At 37.9% G+C, this 19,482-nt stretch overlaps 1 protein-coding gene across 1 annotated transcript; it reads left to right on the forward strand.

Annotated features, from left to right (window-relative positions):
- The first annotated feature begins 10,822 nt into the window (after positions 1-10,822).
- Positions 10,823-13,699, forward strand: LOC124533376. Its single transcript, XM_047108602.1, has 3 exons — positions 10,823-12,690; positions 13,338-13,495; positions 13,545-13,699. Exons 1-3 carry the CDS (start codon positions 10,823-10,825, stop codon positions 13,697-13,699), a joined length of 2,181 nt encoding a protein of 726 aa, XP_046964558.1.
- Positions 13,700-19,482: the final 5,783 nt, after the last annotated feature.

The raw sequence follows: 19,482 nt of genomic DNA on the forward strand, positions 1-19,482 counted from the left end.
ATTTAACGACTTTTTTTTTCAAATTCAAATTCTTTATTTGTAAAATTTTTGAAAACAACAAAAATTTCGCCACTAGGCATACAAATATAAATTGGTACACATTATTACTTTACATTAATTGAAATATAAAAAAATAATTAACTGCTAAAACATAAAAAAAAAAACGATAATAATAAAACATTAATTAAAATATGTCAAAATATAATATAATTAGAAATAAGATTAATTAGGAAATTAGATACGAACTTAGGCAAACATCATTAACTAATATCAAAAAATTCAGAGATTTTGTAAAATGTCTTTTCAATGAGGTATACTTTTAATTTACGCTTAAATAGAGGTATTGGTAATGATTTTATGTATTCTGGCAATTTATTAAATATCTTTACTGACATTCTAAAAATTTGGACTTATTCATCAAATAGCCCATCGTTTTTGCGTTACAAGTAAACGGTCCGTTGAACACATTCTATACATTACTTTTGCAGATGCTGTTTACTTTCTTACCGATTATTCAATAAAGGTCTATTATTATTATACTTCTTACTATTTATTCTATCTTTTAGAGGGGTAAACAAACAGATACACGAGTCATAGCCAAGTGTATATGTTTGTAGAATCATTAAATATTATAAAACAAAGTCGCTTACCGCTGTCTGTCCCTATGTATGCTATCTTTCAAATTACGCAACGGATTTTTATGCGGTTTTTTTAATAGATAGAGTGATTCTAGAGGAAGGTTTTTGTATATAAAACATAGACAACATTATTGTGAAAGACTGATTATTTTCAAAGTTTCTAATGTGATGTTCTAAGCAAATTTCTAAAATATTTAGTATCACTATTGCATTCATGCGAAGCCGGGGCGGGTCACTTAGATAAGCATATAATAATGATTTTCGTGCGAGAAGTCAAGTGTTAAGAATAGCTGCTTTCTAAATAAGTGTGATGGAGGATGCGGGCATTTGCAGGGCGATTAGGTTAGTCGAGAGGGTTTTTGGGACAACGCCCGTTGTAGATATTACAATGAACAAGATTTTTACGTTATCTACTCGACATTGTTTTTTGATTTCGGTTGACAGTTCTTTCAGTGACGTCATTTCAGTGTGTGTATGTTCTATAAATGTTGTATACTGCAATGTCTATATTTTTATCTATTACTGTAATATACGGTCCATTACATAATTATTAATTTTAGTTTTATTAAATTATTTTCTTTTAGAATTTGTATGACAGTCAAAAAAATTAATAATAAAAAAAAAAACATTTAATTGCACGTAAAACTTAATTTCTATCATAATTGAACGCTGTCACTGATCAACATTAAACATTTCAATTCATTGTGATTATAAATAAACCCATAACCTAAAGTAGAATACACACGAGGCATTAATAGTAGACATAAATACTATTTTTTATACCAAATTTTAGAAACGTCATTTTTTATCCATACCGTAGACCTGTAGAAGTTTCTTTATTCAGAGCGGATCCTGAATGTAAATCCTGGTCATAAATGCTTTAAAAATGCATTGTCATCATAACTGAACCAACGTACTAAATTTAAATTCCATGGGTTAGTAAGAAATGGTTCTATATCAGCAAAATTGGACTTAAATAAACGAATATACAACCAATGCAAATTAAATAAAAGCTAGTTATAAAGTAATCGAATATGTCATCTTTAGTTTTATATTAAAAAAATATATATAAAATGTTCTTTAAAACTAAAACTTACTTTCGTAATCCGAAATAAACTTCTTTGGTCGTGTGTGGTCAGATGTCATCGCCCATTTATCAGATATGGTAATTACTTCGTACGATGACGGGACTAATGATCGAAACAATGATGTCGGGCAAATCGTCCATTAATATTTAGAATTTTAAATACATTATATAAATGAACGAATAAAAATAATAAAATGACTACAAACTCTTTTGTGGAATATTAAATGTTGAAAAAGGTTGTGATCAATTAACGAATAATATAAGAAAGGAACACAAAAATAAATTAGCTAATTCTTACAAAATAATATTTCGTTTTTCTTTGTAGATATACAAACTGTGTACACAAGTTTAACATTCTAATTTAAATAGGTGTGTTTGTTCTCGTCCTACAAGTACTATAATAAGTTAAAGTATATCCTTACTTTTCTATATATTATATACTATTATAGAATGTATTCTTGCTTTTAATACTCAGACATTTTAAAAGTATAAAAGTGTATCTTAAGGAACACAAGTTACAAGAAAATATGACGAAAATTTAACCAAATAAATAACTGTATCATAACTTCATATTTTTCTTTCAAATTAAAATGGGACAAAACAGAACGTACCATACCAAACAAGAAATAATTTTCTAAATCATTTCATGAATTGTGTTCTGAGGTAATAATCAAAATAATTGCACATAATTGATAAATATTAACATAACACAAAATACGTGAAATATATTTGATTATTTGCATAAAAAATATGCATTTATTATATATTATATAATTGACCATGTATTCTCAAAAGTGACAAAAATTCTCGTCAGTTGGTAGAACCCGAGAAACCATAAGTAGCTTAACTAATGTTAACAAAATTTTGTAACATGATGATCCAAACGTATTCACAAGAGTAGACTTATAAAAAAAGAATATTCCAATTTTAATTTAAAAACAAATTCACAGACATTTTGGCAATCAAAAACAACAGACGGTTGAGATTAAAAATTTATTTAATGCGTTGTATTTCGATTCTCTTCAAGCCCAATACCCTCAGTGACCTTTCATCCTTTATGCGACAGACTACTCGTATAAAAATAAACTAATTAGAATATATTCAGACATGAAAGAGGTTTTAATACAGAGCAGAGCTCACGTTTACGTCTGCTCAAAAACTTGATAAAAGCTATCGAACAGCTGCAAGAGATCACCTGCCAAAGAATGTTATTCAATCTTTGGAATCAATTCACGTACCCAGACTGACAAAGGGATCTTTTTAGTAAAAGATTGTCTTAATTATATTAAAATATTTATTTTTATGAGGCGTATTTATTTACACCGTAACAATAGATTTGTCTAATATCATCCAGATTTATTATTAAATGCATTATATAACGATATACATCTAGATGCAAGAGTTTGTTCTACATTTAGACCAGTTTTACTGTTTATCCCAGTTCATTAATCAAGACAAACAAAAGCTACGAAAATAAATCTTAAAATTAATACCAAAAACGTCTTAAGTTACATAATCTTATAAGTATATATGTGTGTGTTTATTTAAATGTGTTGTAAATATAATAGATACAAAACAGTTTTGGTTTATCATATATGACACTAATTTTTAAATACGAATAATTCAAACTAAAAAGAAACCCACCCGAACGGCTCAGTGCTATATACAGCGTGGTATATAAAGTTTATAAAATCTAGTAGTACACAACAAAATAATGAAAATATATAAAAAAATATGTCATCTTTTGAAACAGTTGATAACGAAAAAAGCCGTCATGGGCTTAAAAGACACTGACCAAACCTCTATTGATCTCAGTCCCATCCGAAATACATACATATGTATATAATAACACACAAACTTCATTTTATTGTAGCCACAGGAATGCTAACAAAAAACAAATCTTAAAACTTTGAACATTTCTTTAATTATTTAATACGTAAATCGCAGAACGATATTGTTGTGATGTATAAAATTGTATCACAATTTTCATTTAACGAGAACAGCTTGCATTATAAATTGTAGCAATGACAACATATATCTTAGCATCCTGTTGATGTACGGGTGGTAATTTATGCACCGCAATATCAAATTCATTCGAACGCTCAATAACATATCAAACGTAAAAAACAAGCACAGACTACACATATATTTACATTCGAGTACACATATACCAAGAGAAAAGAGGTTTTATTGATTAATTCATGTTGTAATTTAGATACGTTCGTCAGTTATATACGTTTCATTATATAATGAGAAAAATTTAAAGAATCATTGGTATGTGTAAAACTTTTTTAAAAACACGAAAACAAAAACACTTGAACAACTTGACAAAACACTTTCTGACCAGGTTGTGTGTGTGTCGTACACAAAAGTATATCAGCATTCACATGAAACAGGAGTCAAATAACATTTACTGTTCATTATTATAGTTTGTACTGACATGATTGAACAGAATCGGGCATTTTCATTTGACACTAACTTTACTTTTAAGCTATGTACTAATTTATATTTCTATTTGTGTCGACAAAAGTCATTCTATATCAATGAGTAAGAAGCATAATTGATCGCTTAGGGAAATTTGGTAAGCGAATCAATCAAGAGATACGTAAGAGCCTCAAGCACTTTATGCGAAACTAGCAAAACCAATACGAAAGCTGTTTGGCGCGCATAAGCTATATCACACTGCACTCATACAAAATAAATCATTACATAGGATAAAACAAAGTCGCTTACCGCTGTCTGTCCCTATGTATGCTAAGATCTTTAAAATCATAACGGATCTTGATGCGGATTTTTAATAGATATAGTGATTCGAGAAAAAAGTTTTTGTTTAAAATACATGTACAATATAGAAAAGAAACGCGAAAAATTCTGTAGTATATTTAGTATCAGCATTGCATCCGTGCGAAGCCGAGGTAAGTCGCTATTCAGACAGTAAAGGAAAACCGAAGATACTTGATTTGTATAATCTTGAATTATAGTCTAATAATTATGAGACGTAGTAAAAAGGAACATCATTATTTTAAATGCCAACATAAATGTTGGCGGACAAGTTGACTACGGAGTTCCAGGCCTAAGTATATACGATTATTCCATATACTGTATAATTGCTTCCCAGGACTGCATTTATTATGTTTTTGTCTGTAAAATTAAAAAAATTATACAGAAGATTAATTATAAAACATCATGCTTTATAACTGTATGAATATTATTGCGCTATTAAATGTTAATTTTATTTTAATATTATCTTTAGATAAGTATAGAACAAATTATTTTATTAATTATTATTATAGAACAGACCACAACTGTGATTGAAATTTATTGAAACGTTTTTATTGCTTCAATTTTATTAATAATAATTAAACGACAAAAATGCAAATGCCTATTGTTAAATTTAATATACATAAACGCCGTTTAAACGGAAATATGTTCTAGTATTTCTCATAGTGACTTGTAAAATCCAAAAGGGATTTACACGTCTCTTTGAGTGAGTATACATATCACTCCAGGTTAAATTAAATGTAGAGGTAGAGTTCCTGACTTGACTCGATTAGTTAAGACGGACCCTCCAACTGAACATAAGCCCAATGGCCTTACTAGTAAGCCGATAGCCAAAACTATATATAGCCTAAAAACTATATAACCATTCAATCAAATTTAAGAATCGCTAAGTTTCCATGAGCTATCTCATAATCACGAGTTTTTCTAGAGAATTAGTTTCGTGCTCAGCTGAACGAAAACATGGTGAGGAAGCCCACATGTCACAAATAAAATGCCTAAAGTATGCCCCGTATTGGCGCAGTGCGGTGAAAAAAAGCAACTCGCAAAGACGGAGGATTCTTCGTTGGCATTTAACATATGTTGTATACGATATAGAGTGAATAACAATTATATTGAAATAAACATCGCAAAACAATTCAAAAAACAAGAAAATGTAAATAACAAAAAAAAACTAGTAGCGTGTTATTTCTACTACCGACACGAGAAACTTGAATCAGTACTGAACAATTTAAAAAAAAAAACGTGGTCAAAAGCAACGCGACGAACAAAGATATTAATTGTTTATTTAAAAGACAAGTTTTGAACGCTCTTCAAGGGCCGAGCTAACGTACTCGCTATTTATAAGCGTCGTTCACTTTTTTTCAACATCTCAAACTACACCTGCCACCGTTCGAGTGCACGATTGGCCAACCACCTCCGAGTCAATAACACCAAGCCCACCCTTCTTGCTTAACCCTTATCTTTTAAATAAGTCGTCCTCTAATCATTCCCTTTAAGATCACACAACAGATGCTCAGACTTTTCAAAAATATCGTTTTTAGAATTAAATATTCATAGCATAATGCTTCGTCTCGATTACGAAATTGATGTCAGTATTAACATTTTATCAGATTTATAATAAAAATTAGTCAGTTGATAAATACGGTAGTTAAATCGATTTCGATCAAGATCACGTTTTGATATACAAAATTAATTTTGACAATTTCGAATATATTTATTACCAGACTAAAAAATACTTTCAATCAACCAACAGTGTCAATGATGAAGTTGTACCTAATTAATTTATTGAAAACTTGAGGAAAAAAAATTAACGTTTCTGGAACATTTTTTACTCTTATTCACATTTTTTTTATTTGGCAACATTTTGACTTGTCAATAATAACCAAGAAAAAATAACAAAAATTCCTGGAATATCCTTAGCTATCTCTAAATGTCTTTATCTATTTATATTGTTAATATAGATTATACTTTATATTCTATTTCTAAAATTTTTAAAAGTAATTTTAAACTTTTTGTATAATAAATTCGACTTGTCTGGTTAGTTTTTGGTTAATATTATCTTAAATAATGAGTTACAAGAAAGTTCCCAATTCTTTATCATTCTGTCACTTAAAAAAAAAAGAAGATACATAAAAACTTGTTTAAATGAAACTGTATTTAGTTAAACTAATCATATGAAACAATCAACAAAGATCGTCGAATCCAAACATTTTACTGTACAATCCATTAGTCTTTTGACTAATCAATACACTTTATCTAACATCTGTGGCTCCGTAAATAAAAACAAATTTTATTATAAACATGCTTGAAAAATCACATATCTATTTTGTATCTACATACAAATAAATTTGTAATGAATAGTCTCAACCAAAAAATTTTTATATTTAAAAAAAATACATAGAATTCGAAATTTGAAAAATCCACCTATTATGTAATATATTTATCTTTCAAAATAATTATTATTAATAAGTCCATACAATTATACCTTAACTGTATTTTTCATTAAATAAAAATGGCGCCATCACAGATGGAAAGAAAGGTAATTAAATTCAATATAACAGGTCCGAACGAATAAAGCCACGGGCAGACGTGATATAAAAACGTAACGGTACGACGCAACGGCTACTTTTGAAATACGTACCGAGATTGACAATCCCTGATAACATTTAGCTCTCTGTCTATAGACAATTAAACAAATGGACAGAGGTAAGCGAATTGATTGTTATGATAAGTCGCTTTGACTTCCACATCTGAACATGTATGGATTATCAAACTTAAGAAATCTTGATTATATCAACTACTCCGTTGAATAAACTGTTTTGGTACACCGAAAAAATCTAAGTAATTTATTTTAGAAGTTTTATTTAGAGATAATTTTATTTAATTAACCTAATAGGGTAAATTAACTCTAAGCTAAGTGCCTTAGTAAGTGCTGTTCCTAATTTATAGTCATGTTTTCAATTAAATGTTTGTTGCACGTTGTTGTTTCCAGATAGCTTTAGTGTAAAAGTTATAAATAGTCTTTTTTTTTATTTGGACGATGGAATTTAGGCCAAGTCAAAATTGTTAAATTAAAAAATAAATACATTTCTTAATATTCAGCAAGGTTATACTCTTACATTAATTAAAAATCAGAATAATTAATTTTTAATTACTTAATTCTATTTTTAACCAAGCTGCTTAAAGTAATTTATAATTTCTCCTTATTACAGATTATTTTATAACCTAGCGAGGAGTACAGTACTACACCCAACTGATTGAAATAAGATACAATTGTACAAATCAATTATAAAACTATAAACCACTCTGTTCAATCTCTTTTTAATGAATAAAGATTTATTATTATTATTATTATATATTATTATAATTTTATTTAGAAATGATATAAATATTATTTGTCAAATTTAAAGTACAAATGTAATAAAAAATTTTAAAAATAAATCTGAGCAATATTTTGCAAATAGATTTAATGAAACAAAACAACACTCTTGATTAAAAATACATTGTGGTATTTTCACAATATTCAATTTATCTTTGAGCACTTAAACTATTATCAAGGAAAATATCTACGTGCCGTTCAAAATAAAAAATATGCGCCACTCACAAGCGATGCCCTGTCTTCCTCTTGTTATTAAGATGGCCCCAGCATACCATCGCCTTTCAGACGCCGCGCCGTCAATCAGCCGGTGATATCTGTAAAACATCGACATTTGAGACACTCGAACGACTGCAGTAGCCTTTTTAACTCAACCGAACCAATTAATAATAACGATAAACATTACAGAAAAAAGCGTTGAACTATTTATATTTTATTTATAGCGTTAATGAGGGTTTTTTGAGATATTCTTAACTTAGTGACATGAACGACATTATTCCGTTATTAATTCTAAGTGTCTTTGATTACTTGTTGCTAAAATGTTTTGTTATAATAAGATCTTTGTACCAAAAATATTAACAAAATTATAAACAATAACTGTACAAAATATCAGCTCAATTGAATGAACGATCGCCTAGAATACATTTCGAATGAAGCATAAAATAAGCGCTTATTATATCCTCTCAAATCATGCTATCTATCAAAAAAACCGCATCAAAATCCGTTGCGTAGTTTTAACTTTTTAAGCATATATTAGAGATATAGGGACAAAAAAGCGATTTTGTTTTATACTATGTAGTGATTATCAACAATATATTTTACTGACAACAAACACAATTTGTTTCTTTCGTTAGTACTACAAATTTAAATTCTGAATTAAAATAAGTTTTATTTTACTAGTATAGTGTTGCATATTTCATAATACAGGGTGTTTTTAAAATGTAAGTCTTATAAATGTTAAAATAGAATCGAACGAAAGGAGACATTGTTTCGAACCTTTTTTTCCGTCTGTAAAAATTTCTCTACCGCCTTGGCGCCGTTGCTGAGTAACATTCAATCATATCTTATGTCAATAGCATTTCTAAAGACACCGATTTCATTGTTTGCGGCCAAGAAATCAATAAATCATATCCCGCTATGCCATTCTATCATTAGAGCTTATATTGTTTTCAAATAGAGCATCCATTGTCTTTTCTTTTGTCTGATATGATTATTACAATTTATCTATTTCAAATTATTTTATGAATGAATTGATTGTAATTGATTTATGATAAAATATTTAATTAAATGAGGTTTTTATATTCCATGATACACATAGTGTTTCGTCCGATGCTTTCATGTACGTAGTGGGAGATGATTCAACGTGATGAAGATTACTAGTATAAATCAAATCTGACTTTTAACAGTGGTATTGGACAAAGATACCTCCAAACATTATCCACTGGGGCGATTCGACTCTATTCTGGTCTATGCAATTTTCTCCTAACAATTGAAATTATTTTTAAAATTTTATTCACAAATTGTTTAGATTATTTAAAACCTCTCATATTATAAATCCTTAATTATATACGTGTATTATAAATACTTCTGAGATCGACTGCAGCTACGAACGAATCTTTTCACCCTGTGTTATTTACAAGGTCATAATACTTGTTGAATTAGTTAAATGTATAAATTATAATACAATTAAAAAAGAAACACCACGTATAATTATACAGTATTTCTTGTAACTAATATTTTTGCATGGGCTTATATTATATAGATTGAAATGTCTCTCCTGGCGAATAAGACCCAGTCGTATGCCGTGACTCCATACAACATGACGCATTTTCTTTATTTCAATGTTTATTTAATTTTAGGTAAAAATTAGCATACACAGTTCCATGAACTATATAATAAAATAGGACTATTTCCTTTTATCACATTCTTATTTTGTTAAAATTAATTAAAATACTTTTAAGTTGTCACCATAAAATTAGTCATCGATATAATTATAATATTTATGCGCATATTAAATAAAAAGCAAAAAAATCGCAGTCGCAGAAGTAATAATGTATTATTAAATATCCCTCTTAATTAATAAAGTATTTTATTATCTGAGTCTGCATTGGTTGATCCTGTATTAAGACTCGTTATTCACTTAACGTATAGAGCTATATATTGCTACACAAAAAAAAGTAAAATTATTATTTTATTTTGAGTCGAGATGGCCCAGTGGTTAGAACGCGTGCATCTTAACCGATGATTGCGGGTTCAAGCCCAGGCAAGCACCGCTGATTCATGTGCTTAGTCTTTATAATTCATCTCGTGCTCAGCGGTGAAGGAAAACATCGTGAGGAAACCTGCATGTGACAAATTTCATGGAAATTCTGCCACATGTGTATTCCACCAACCCGCATGGGAACAGCGTGGTGGAATATCTTCCAAACCTTCTCCTCAAAGGGAGAGGAGATATTTAGCCCAGCAGTGGGAATTTACAGGCTGTTGTTGTTGTATAAAATTATTATGATTGTTGAAGTCGCGCTGATTATTGTGAATTACGGAAAATAGAGACTAAGCAAATATGCGAGAGTTATAGTTGAGTTGAGTTGAATTATAATTGTACAAGTGGGAGAACAAGAACAGAGTAGGTATACACTTTCTCCCGATTCAACGTTCGGACGTCTTCGACGGAGGTTGTGTTGAATACTGCGACTAAATATTACGACTTGAGGAATTTAAACGACATCTGGCTTTGAAACTGGTTTTCGTTATCTCTGACGTCACATCTCGACTATTTGCTTTGTTTATCGGACACTTGTTTTGCTTACGGATTGGTTTTGTTGTTGTGAATTGGTCTTTTTAGATCTTATTTATTGTTTCAGTTTTACGTATTTATATTAATATAAATACATATATTGTTTGTTTGGTTGTTTATTTTTATGTTGTTTGTTCTCGGCGATGGAAGTCGACACCGAATTATCGTCGGATGCCCTAATTCGGCGAAAAAGGCCGTACGAGGGCCTCACTATTTTTAACTCCGATTCCGATACGGAGACGGAGACGAGGATAGCTGCAAAAAGCAAGCCTGCTCTCCGCGGCAAAACCACCAAAGGTCGTGGAAGTGGTCTCGCTCGGGCTAAGGCCGAGCTGAAGGCCAAGGCCAGTGAGGCTAGAGAGGAGGCCTTCGAACGATCGCTTCGTAGTCGAGCGTTTCGAAAGGAACCTCCTCAGACTGTTTTGGACTCCGAAGAATCTTCTTTCTCGGATGTCCAAACCAAGGATCCCGCAAAAATGGGCGCGGAGGAACTACGCGCACAGGCTGGTCGTAGCGCAGCCCTCATTTTGGAGGTGGCACAAAAGTCCTCCAACTTAAAGGGAGGGTTTGGCAAGAAGCTGAGGGAGTCGGCGGCTGCACTACAGGCGATCGTAGATGCTTTAGCGTCTCGGACGGAAGCCGAGGAGACTCGAAAGCTTCGTGCCGATAATGGACGCCTGCGCAAAGAGGTGGACAGCCTCAAGGCCGAGGTGAAGGCTCACCGCCGCGATTTTGCGGAGATACGGTCCAAGGTCGCTGTGGTAAATGAGGCGTCCACCAGCTCCACACAGGATGCTCGGATGGTGGACAGTATAAAAGCCTCAATTATCTCAACGATAGGAGTTATGCTCAACGCTCGATTTGCCGAATTGGAGGAACGCCTCCCTCCTGCAAAAATACAGCGCCCTCCATTAGCTGCGGATAAGAGGCGGGAAGCAGCGCAGCAAATCGCTGTGTCCCAAGCGCAGGCAGTCCATTCGGCTCCACCGCTGAATTCCGCACCTCTAGATAAGCGGGTGTCACCAGCTGCCCCACCGGCACCTGTTGCTGGCTGTTCAAGCGCCGTGTCAGAGACAACTCCGCCTCAAGTGGTCCAGGGGATGTCCTGGTCCACTGTGGTTAAAAAAGGAAAAAAGGGGAAACAGCCTTCGGCTGGAACGATTGCCACGGAGGCGCACACGGTGCCCAAAGCACCCCAAGCGGTTAAGCCTAAGTTGACTGCTCCTCGTACAGCTGCAGTAGTGGTTACGCTGCAGCCGGAAGCGGAGCAGAAAGGCGTAACATATGCCCAGGTCTTGGAGCGAGCTGAGCAAGGCATAAAACTGCAGGAACTCGGGATCAACGGAGGTTTAAAAGTCCGACGTTCCGCGACGGGAGCCAGAGTGCTGGAGCTGCCGAGAGTACAGTCGGACCAGGCAGACAAACTAGCCGACAAGCTCCGCACAGTGTTAGATGGGGTGGCCAGCGTCGTTCACCCCGTAAGAAAGGTGGACATTAAGGTGACGGGGCTAGATGACTCCGTCACCAAAGATAAGATAATCGCCGCAGTCACTCGCGAGGGAAATTGTCCCACTGAAGTGGTTAGATGTGGAGAGATTACACGTGGGCCCGGTTACATGGGTATGGTCCGCGTGACATGTCCAGTAGCTGCGGCGAAGAAGCTGTCTGACGCCGGACGTCTCTTGGTTGGATGGAGCTCGGCTAGGGTATACGTGCTGGAGCAGCGCCCTCTGCGCTGCTACAAGTGCATGGGTCTTGGCCATACGAGGATACTATGCCCATTCAGTGCGGATCGAGGGAGCCTTTGCTTTCGGTGCGGCGTTAATGGCCACAAATCGGCTGAATGCACCGGGAAGCTGCGTTGCGCGGTGTGCGCAGACGCCGGCAAGCCCTCCGGGCACGTGATGGGGTCTAAGGAATGTAACCCCCCCATCACGAAAGGTAAGGTGGTCCTCACTACCCAGACCAACAACAACGTCGGACAGCGCCAGGCCGAGGAGGAAGCTGCAATGTCAACATGAGCGCAGACTTCAGCTTCCTTCAGACGAATCTCAACCACTGCGCCGGGGCTCAGGATCTACTGCTGCAGTCCATGGCGGAGTGGGGGATCGACCTGGCTGTGGCCTGCGAGCCCTATTACGTTCCCCCCTTAACTCACTGGGTGGGGGACGTGGACGACACCGTGGCAGTCCTCACGAGGAGCGGAACGGGCCCCCCCCTCTCACTCATCGAGAGGGGCTCGGGCTACGCAGTGGTGTGGTGGGGGGAGTACGTCGTCGTAGGGACGTACTTCTCCCCTAACCGCAGCCTGGCTGAGTTCGAGACCTATCTCGGCTTAGTCAGAGCTGCGGTGGCCAGGCAGTCGCCGAAACCGATATTGGTTCTCGGCGACTTAAACGCGAAGTCGCGTGCTTGGGGCAACCCCGCCACGAATCCGCGAGGGAGGGCCGTTCAAGTGTGGGCCCTACTCTCCGACCTGTCCCTTCTCAACAGGGGGCAGGTTCATACCTGCGTGCGCCAGCAGGGGGGTTCCGTGGTGGACGTTTCGTTCGCCTCCCCTGTCGTAGCACGCAGAGTGGTCGACTGGAGAGTGGAGGAGGAGGTGGAGACTCTATCGGATCACCGTTATATCCGATTTGAGATCTCCACCTCGCGCAGGCCGGCGGAACCCCAGAGGGTGTCGACCACGCTGCCGAGGTGGTCACTCGGCCAAGTCAACCGAGATATGGTCAAGGAGGCCGCCATTGTGCAGCGGTGGGGTTCCGCAGGGAGGAGGGAGGGTGACAGCTCAGACGAGCTGGCGGGCCGCATGCGCAGTTCGCTCAAGAAAATCTGCGATGCGGCCATGCCTCGGACCCGGCGCAGGTTACCGCGCCGGCATGTCTATTGGTGGTCGCCTGAAATCGCTGTCCTTAGGGCGACTTGCTGCCGGGCGCGTAGGGCTTACGTCCGTTGTCGAAGGCGCAACGGCCTCGACACGGATCTGGAGGGTCAGATGCTGGACGCATATCGCCAGCTGAAAAAAGATCTGCAGCTGGCGATAAGGAAAGCTAAGGAGAAGGCCAGGGAGGAGCTTCTGGAGGGTCTCAAACGAGACCCGTGGGGGCGCCCGTACCGCGGTGTGCGTGGGAAGTTCCGCACCCAAGGTGCCCCCGTCACCGAGACGCTGCCGCCGGAACTCCTCCTGCGCCTGGTCGGAGAACTCTTCCCCCATCCAGGCGTGCATATCCCTCCGCAGATGGCCTCTCGCTCCGTGATTGAAACAGCAGTGGCTCCACCACTGATCACGGAGCGGGAGATGGAGATGGCCCTCGGCCGCTTGAGGGCCAAGAAGACAGCGCCGGGTCCGGACGGGGTTCCAGGGCCTGTTCTGTGCGGCGCCCTGGAATACCTAGACACAAGGCTTCGGGAGCTGTTCGACGAATGTCTGCGCAGCGGACAGTTTCCGAAGCCTTGGAAGGAAGGAAGATTGGTGCTGTTGCCAAAGGAAGGTCGGCCGATGGACTCTTCTTCGGCATACAGGCCAATTGTGCTGCTGAACGAGACGGGAAAACTCTTCGAGAAGATCCTCGCAGCCCGTCTCGTTCAACACCTCGAGGAAGTCGGTCCGGGTCTTTCAGAGGCTCAGTACGGGTTCAGGGCAGGCCGGTCGACGGTCGATGCCCTGGACGCCCTGAAGACTCGGACGACGGAGGCGGTGGCCCGGGGACAAGTCGTCCTGGCAGTGTCGCTCGATGTGGCGAACGCCTTCAACAGTCTTCCCTTTGAGACAATACGGGAGGCACTCCGATATCATGGGGTGCCTTCCTATCTCAGGAGGCTGCTGGAGGCGTACCTCCAAGACAGGGTAATCCTCTGGGCGGGGGTCGATGGGAGGCTCGTCCGGTATCGGGTGGGCTGTGGCGTTCCACAGGGGTCGATTCTCGGCCCAATTCTGTGGAACGTCGGTTTCGACTGGCTCCTGCGGGCTCCCGTCCTTCCCGGGATGGGGGTGTTGTGTTACGCTGACGACACCCTCGTCACGGCGATTGGGCGGGACTTCCAGGAGGCGGCTCGCCTCGCCGAAGTCGGAACGGCTCTCACCGTGGACCGCATGGGAATGCTGGGCTTGAGGGTCTCCATATCCAAAACGGAGGCCCTCCTCTTCCACGGTCCACGGAAAGGACCCCCACGAGGGGCGAGTATCACCGTCCAGGGGACGGTGATCAAGGTGCAGGCCCAGATGAAGTATCTGGGCCTGATTCTGGACGGGCGATGGAGCTTCGGGCAGCATTTTGTCCATCTCGGCCCGAGGCTCATCAACGCCGCTGCCGCTCTCGGTCGCCTCCTTCCGAATGTGGGGGGGCCGGGATCCCTATGTCGGCGTCTATATTCCGGCGTAGTGAGGTCGATGGCGCTGTACGGTGCCCCGATCTGGATAGACGCCCTCACCGCTAAAAATCGGGCCCTACTGCGAAAGCCGCAGAGGGTCATAGCGGTGAGAGGCATCAGAGGGTACCGTACGGTGTCGTGGACTGCGGCGACACTTCTCGCGGGCGATCCGCCCTGGGAGCTCCAGGCGGAGGTGCTCGCGGAAGTGTACCGGTTTCGGGTCGAGGTGAGGAACCGCGGCGACCGTCCAGGGTCAACGGAGATCGGGCGGATCAGGACTCTAGCCCAGCAAGCCCTGATCGTCCGATGGCAGGAGGATCTGGGGTCACCCACAGCAGGCCTGGCGACAGTGGAGGCGATTCGTCCCCACTTGAGTCGCTGGGTTAAAAGGAAGCACGGCACACTGTCGTACAGAATGACGCAGGTACTTACCGGGCACGGATGCTTCGGTAAGTACCTGCACACGATAGCGCGTCGGGAGGAAACACCCTCCTGCCACGAGTGTGGTGCGCCAGTGGACACGGCGTACCACACCCTGTACGAGTGTGCTGCGTGGGGACCCCAGAGGCACATCCTTGCGGCGACTATGGGTGGAGACCTCTCGCTACCGAGCGTTATCAACGCCATGCTCAGTAGCGAGATGTGCTGGTCGGAGATGCGCTCCTTCTGCGAAAGTGTCATGTCGCAGAAGGAAGCCGCGGAGCGGGAGCGGGAAAATAATGCCGCCGCCGACTCGCTCCGCAGAAGACGACCGGGGAGGAGGAAAAGGCGCTACGCGCACCTTCTCCCCCCGCCTCATTAGGCGCCGCAGGGACCAGGGGGGGTCCCAGTACCCCGGGAATTCCCCGTAGGAGTTGGAGGCCCGCATAGGCGGGCCGACCGTCAGGGCGTCACGGTAGCATGCGTAAGCGATATGTTTATATGTTTATGACTTGGTGGTAGGGCTTTATGCAAGCCCGCTTGGGTAGGCACCACGCATTTACCAGATATTCTACCTCTAAACAACAGTACGCAGTATTGTTGTGTTCCAGTTTGAAGGTGAGTGAGTCAGTGTAACTACAAGCACAAGAGACATAGCATCTTTGTTCCTAAGGTTGGTGGCGCATTGACGTTGTAAGGAATAGTTAATATTTCTTACAGCGTCATTGTTTATGGGTGATGGTGACCACTTACCACCAGGTGGCCCATATGCTCGTCCGCCTACCTATTCCATAAAAAAATGACTTAAAGAAACATAATTTTGTAAGGTAATGTGACGACTATGTCAAAAGCTATAAGACAATTATAAAAGCGATACTGCGCTATTATTTAGTGCACGTTCAACGCAGATCTCGCATCGTTTCAATTTCCTCTGACTCAGCGGATAAGAGTTTTAAACCTGACTACGTTTTATAACTAATAAATAACACGCAAAATTGCTTTCTTAATTAGACCTCTGAACCGGTTGTTTGGTTCACTGTTTTTCATATAAATAATTCGAATAACTTTGATAAACATAATATATCAAGTGCATCTGTGTCACGCTAGCTTGGCTGTGAATGGGTAGATTAACCACACATTGTTTATCCTACCACAAAACAACAATATTGTTGTGTTCCGGTTTAAAAGCTGCAAAACAAAAGACATAACTTATTAGTTCCCTAGATTGTGCGATGAAATAGATAATATTTATTAGGGTAGCAGTGGCTATGCGAAGTTATAAAATGTATAAATGAGATGTAATATAGTAATATTATGTTTAATGGAGTTTAATCATTCAAGCATTTATTTATAACTATATTATAATTTACAAGAGACTAATTCAAGTTATATCAAAATCAGAACAATTTATCAGTATCATTCCAGTAAGGTTTTTCTTACTTTAATATTTCGTCGAGAACCGACGAACCGATACAACTCGGCGCGTGACAGCTCGCGGGTGCATTTTGCGCCTATCTCCCTACAACTACCAGTTGTAATAAAAACTAAATGATTCATGGCAATCGAATTTAAACCTTCTCCTTTAAACATAAAGTTCATATTCTCTTAATGTTGGACATAAGCTATTAAATCTGTATCGCTGAATCGACTCGAAGTCGTTCGAGCGTGATTTCCAATTTGATTCTTTTGACTATCGAAATAGCGTTGATTTCGTTTTTTGCTCTCTAAAGATTTGTTTTGGTGTGACGAAATGCTGGGACTATTCGTCTATAATAAAACGACACAAAGGACGGCCAATGTGTCTCGTGCCACGATTTTTGTTGTCCGACCCGAAGGCGCGCGGTTTTTACTGAGGAGAAACATTTTTTATGTTTCTTTGATATCACGTAACTTAATTTAGTGTCGGCATCGGCACTAAAAACTAAATTAATCTCCTATTTGTTATTTTTTTTTTATAACGTTCTTATAAAAAGTAATTAATTCTGTCAATTTAATTTGGGTAATAATGAAGAAATAATTACTGCAATTGGCATGAGCAGTCAATATAAAGGGGTTCCATTCTCCATTCTGGTATATTTTTATCTTCAAGCTTATACAAAATACTTAAAAAGAAGGTCGAATAAAGGTTACCTTCATTGAGGGATAGATTATATTGTACCATTTTTGCAAACTGTAAAGTCATCTGTTGCCAGCGGTTTTTCTGAACAGATATCACTTAGGAGCTTTCAAGAAATGGGCCTATTCATTCTTAAAAGACCAGCTAAGCATCTGCAAGTACTCCAGTATTGTATAGTACGACACAACTTACATATAGCATCGGCAAAATTCGTAAAAACGATCACATCTGAATAAGTACGCTATCCCAAATTATCAATATTTATTTCTTATGTGAATATGATCTTTACACAAACGTAATAACTTGTAATATCGTATGACCCAATATATTCGTCAATTTGACACATGTACTTGCTTTCTCGGGTTGAACTGACATGAGAATCTATAGCGACGAATAGCGTCGAAAGGCGCGATAGGGAGCTATTTCTAATGGTTGGAGAAATCGGCAGTAATCGGTTTTATTGTATTAGACGATGCTATGACATTATATATATGTCTGTAGTCATTTTCTATCAGATGAGATTTTTGACAGTTCACCTACTCAAATATATTATTTTTAAATAGGTGCCAGTGTCAATTTACTTTAATAATATAAATTAAAAAAAAGAAATATTTTACTTGTACTGAGGTTATAATGGTTTTAATATTATATACAAGTAACCTCTCCCAACCGTATTTTGCAAATCGATAGCCTTCACAGCCATTATGGACCAGGCCTATACAAATTAATAAAGCAACGTTATCAAGCGGTTTAATTAAATTTCTGATAATATTTTCCGTTTTACGTATTAAATTATTTTAACGATTATTATAATTATTATACCACGAAAGTTTAATATTGAATTTCAATGCATAATTAAAAATGTTATTTTTTTCACAGGATTTATAACATATCCTTTTGCCATTGCTGCAATATTCAATTGAAAAAAAAACATGTTGTTGTTTTTCAATTAAGGAATGTAATACATTGGTAGAAAAAGCATATTATTCGATACAAGATTTTATAGATGATAAAAAAGCGTGAAGTTAATACCTGTTGACTTCTAAGCAGGATATATTAATTTAAATAATTGTATTTAACTAACATGACTTTGTATTTTTAAATATTAAAAAAGAGTAACTACTGAGTTTCTTGCCGGTTCTTCTCGGTAGAATCTACTTTCCGAACCGGTGGTAGCTTCACTTAATTTTAAAATGACGATTTAAAAAGCCTACTTGAATAAAGTTTATTTTGATTTGATTTGATTTAAAACTTTCCTTTGTAGCTGCATCGTCTAGATACTTGTTATTAAAAGACTATAGATAATAAATGAAGCATAATTTATTTTTTAATATTCGACATATATCTTCAGTATGTAAAAAAAGCAAATAAATATCGTTAGCTTCTTAACAATATAATAATGCTCATTCATTAAATTAGTACTTAATGTATAAGTTTATTGACAATTTTTTGTCATAACATAAAATCCTTGTGCTATTTATAATTTTGAACATAAAACATTTAAGCAAAAATTAAATCTATTATAAATGATTTAATGCTAAATAAAATTTTAAATATTTCTAACATAGTATTGAAGTCGATCACGTCGTTGAATAGAAAAATAAACCATTTTTTTGTATAAAATATTTGAATTAAGAACCCAAGTATACGACTCTAAATTAAAAATAGCTTATATCAAATCATGACCGCAAGGAATGGTGGCAACTATGCCGGCAGGATTTCTCCGTTCCCTTTCTGTCACTACTGAAGGCAATAAGTGGTGTTATATGTTTTAGAAATGTTTTGCACTATTACCAAGAATTTCTACTCATAGTGTTTAATTCTACGAACATAGTGTAATTTCAAAATACTTTGTTATATTTACTGAAGTTGGATTTCAATGTATACGGAACAGAT

The sequence above is a fragment of the Vanessa cardui genome, chromosome 11 (genome assembly GCF_905220365.1).
Source record: "Vanessa cardui chromosome 11, ilVanCard2.1, whole genome shotgun sequence".
NCBI classification, from domain to species: domain Eukaryota; kingdom Metazoa; phylum Arthropoda; class Insecta; order Lepidoptera; family Nymphalidae; genus Vanessa; species Vanessa cardui.

Bases quoted from the DNA above. Each gene is read 5' to 3' on its own strand.
- LOC124533376 (XM_047108602.1), top strand. From the start codon at position 10,823: ATGGAAGTCGACACCGAATTATCGTCGGATGCCCTAATTCGGCGAAAA. The intron at 12,691-13,337 runs GTCAACATGAGC...CACCTCGCGCAG, and splicing joins GCCGAGGAGGAAGCTGCAAT to GCCGGCGGAACCCCAGAGGG. The intron at 13,496-13,544 runs GTTCGCTCAAGA...GACCCGGCGCAG, and splicing joins GCTGGCGGGCCGCATGCGCA to GTTACCGCGCCGGCATGTCT.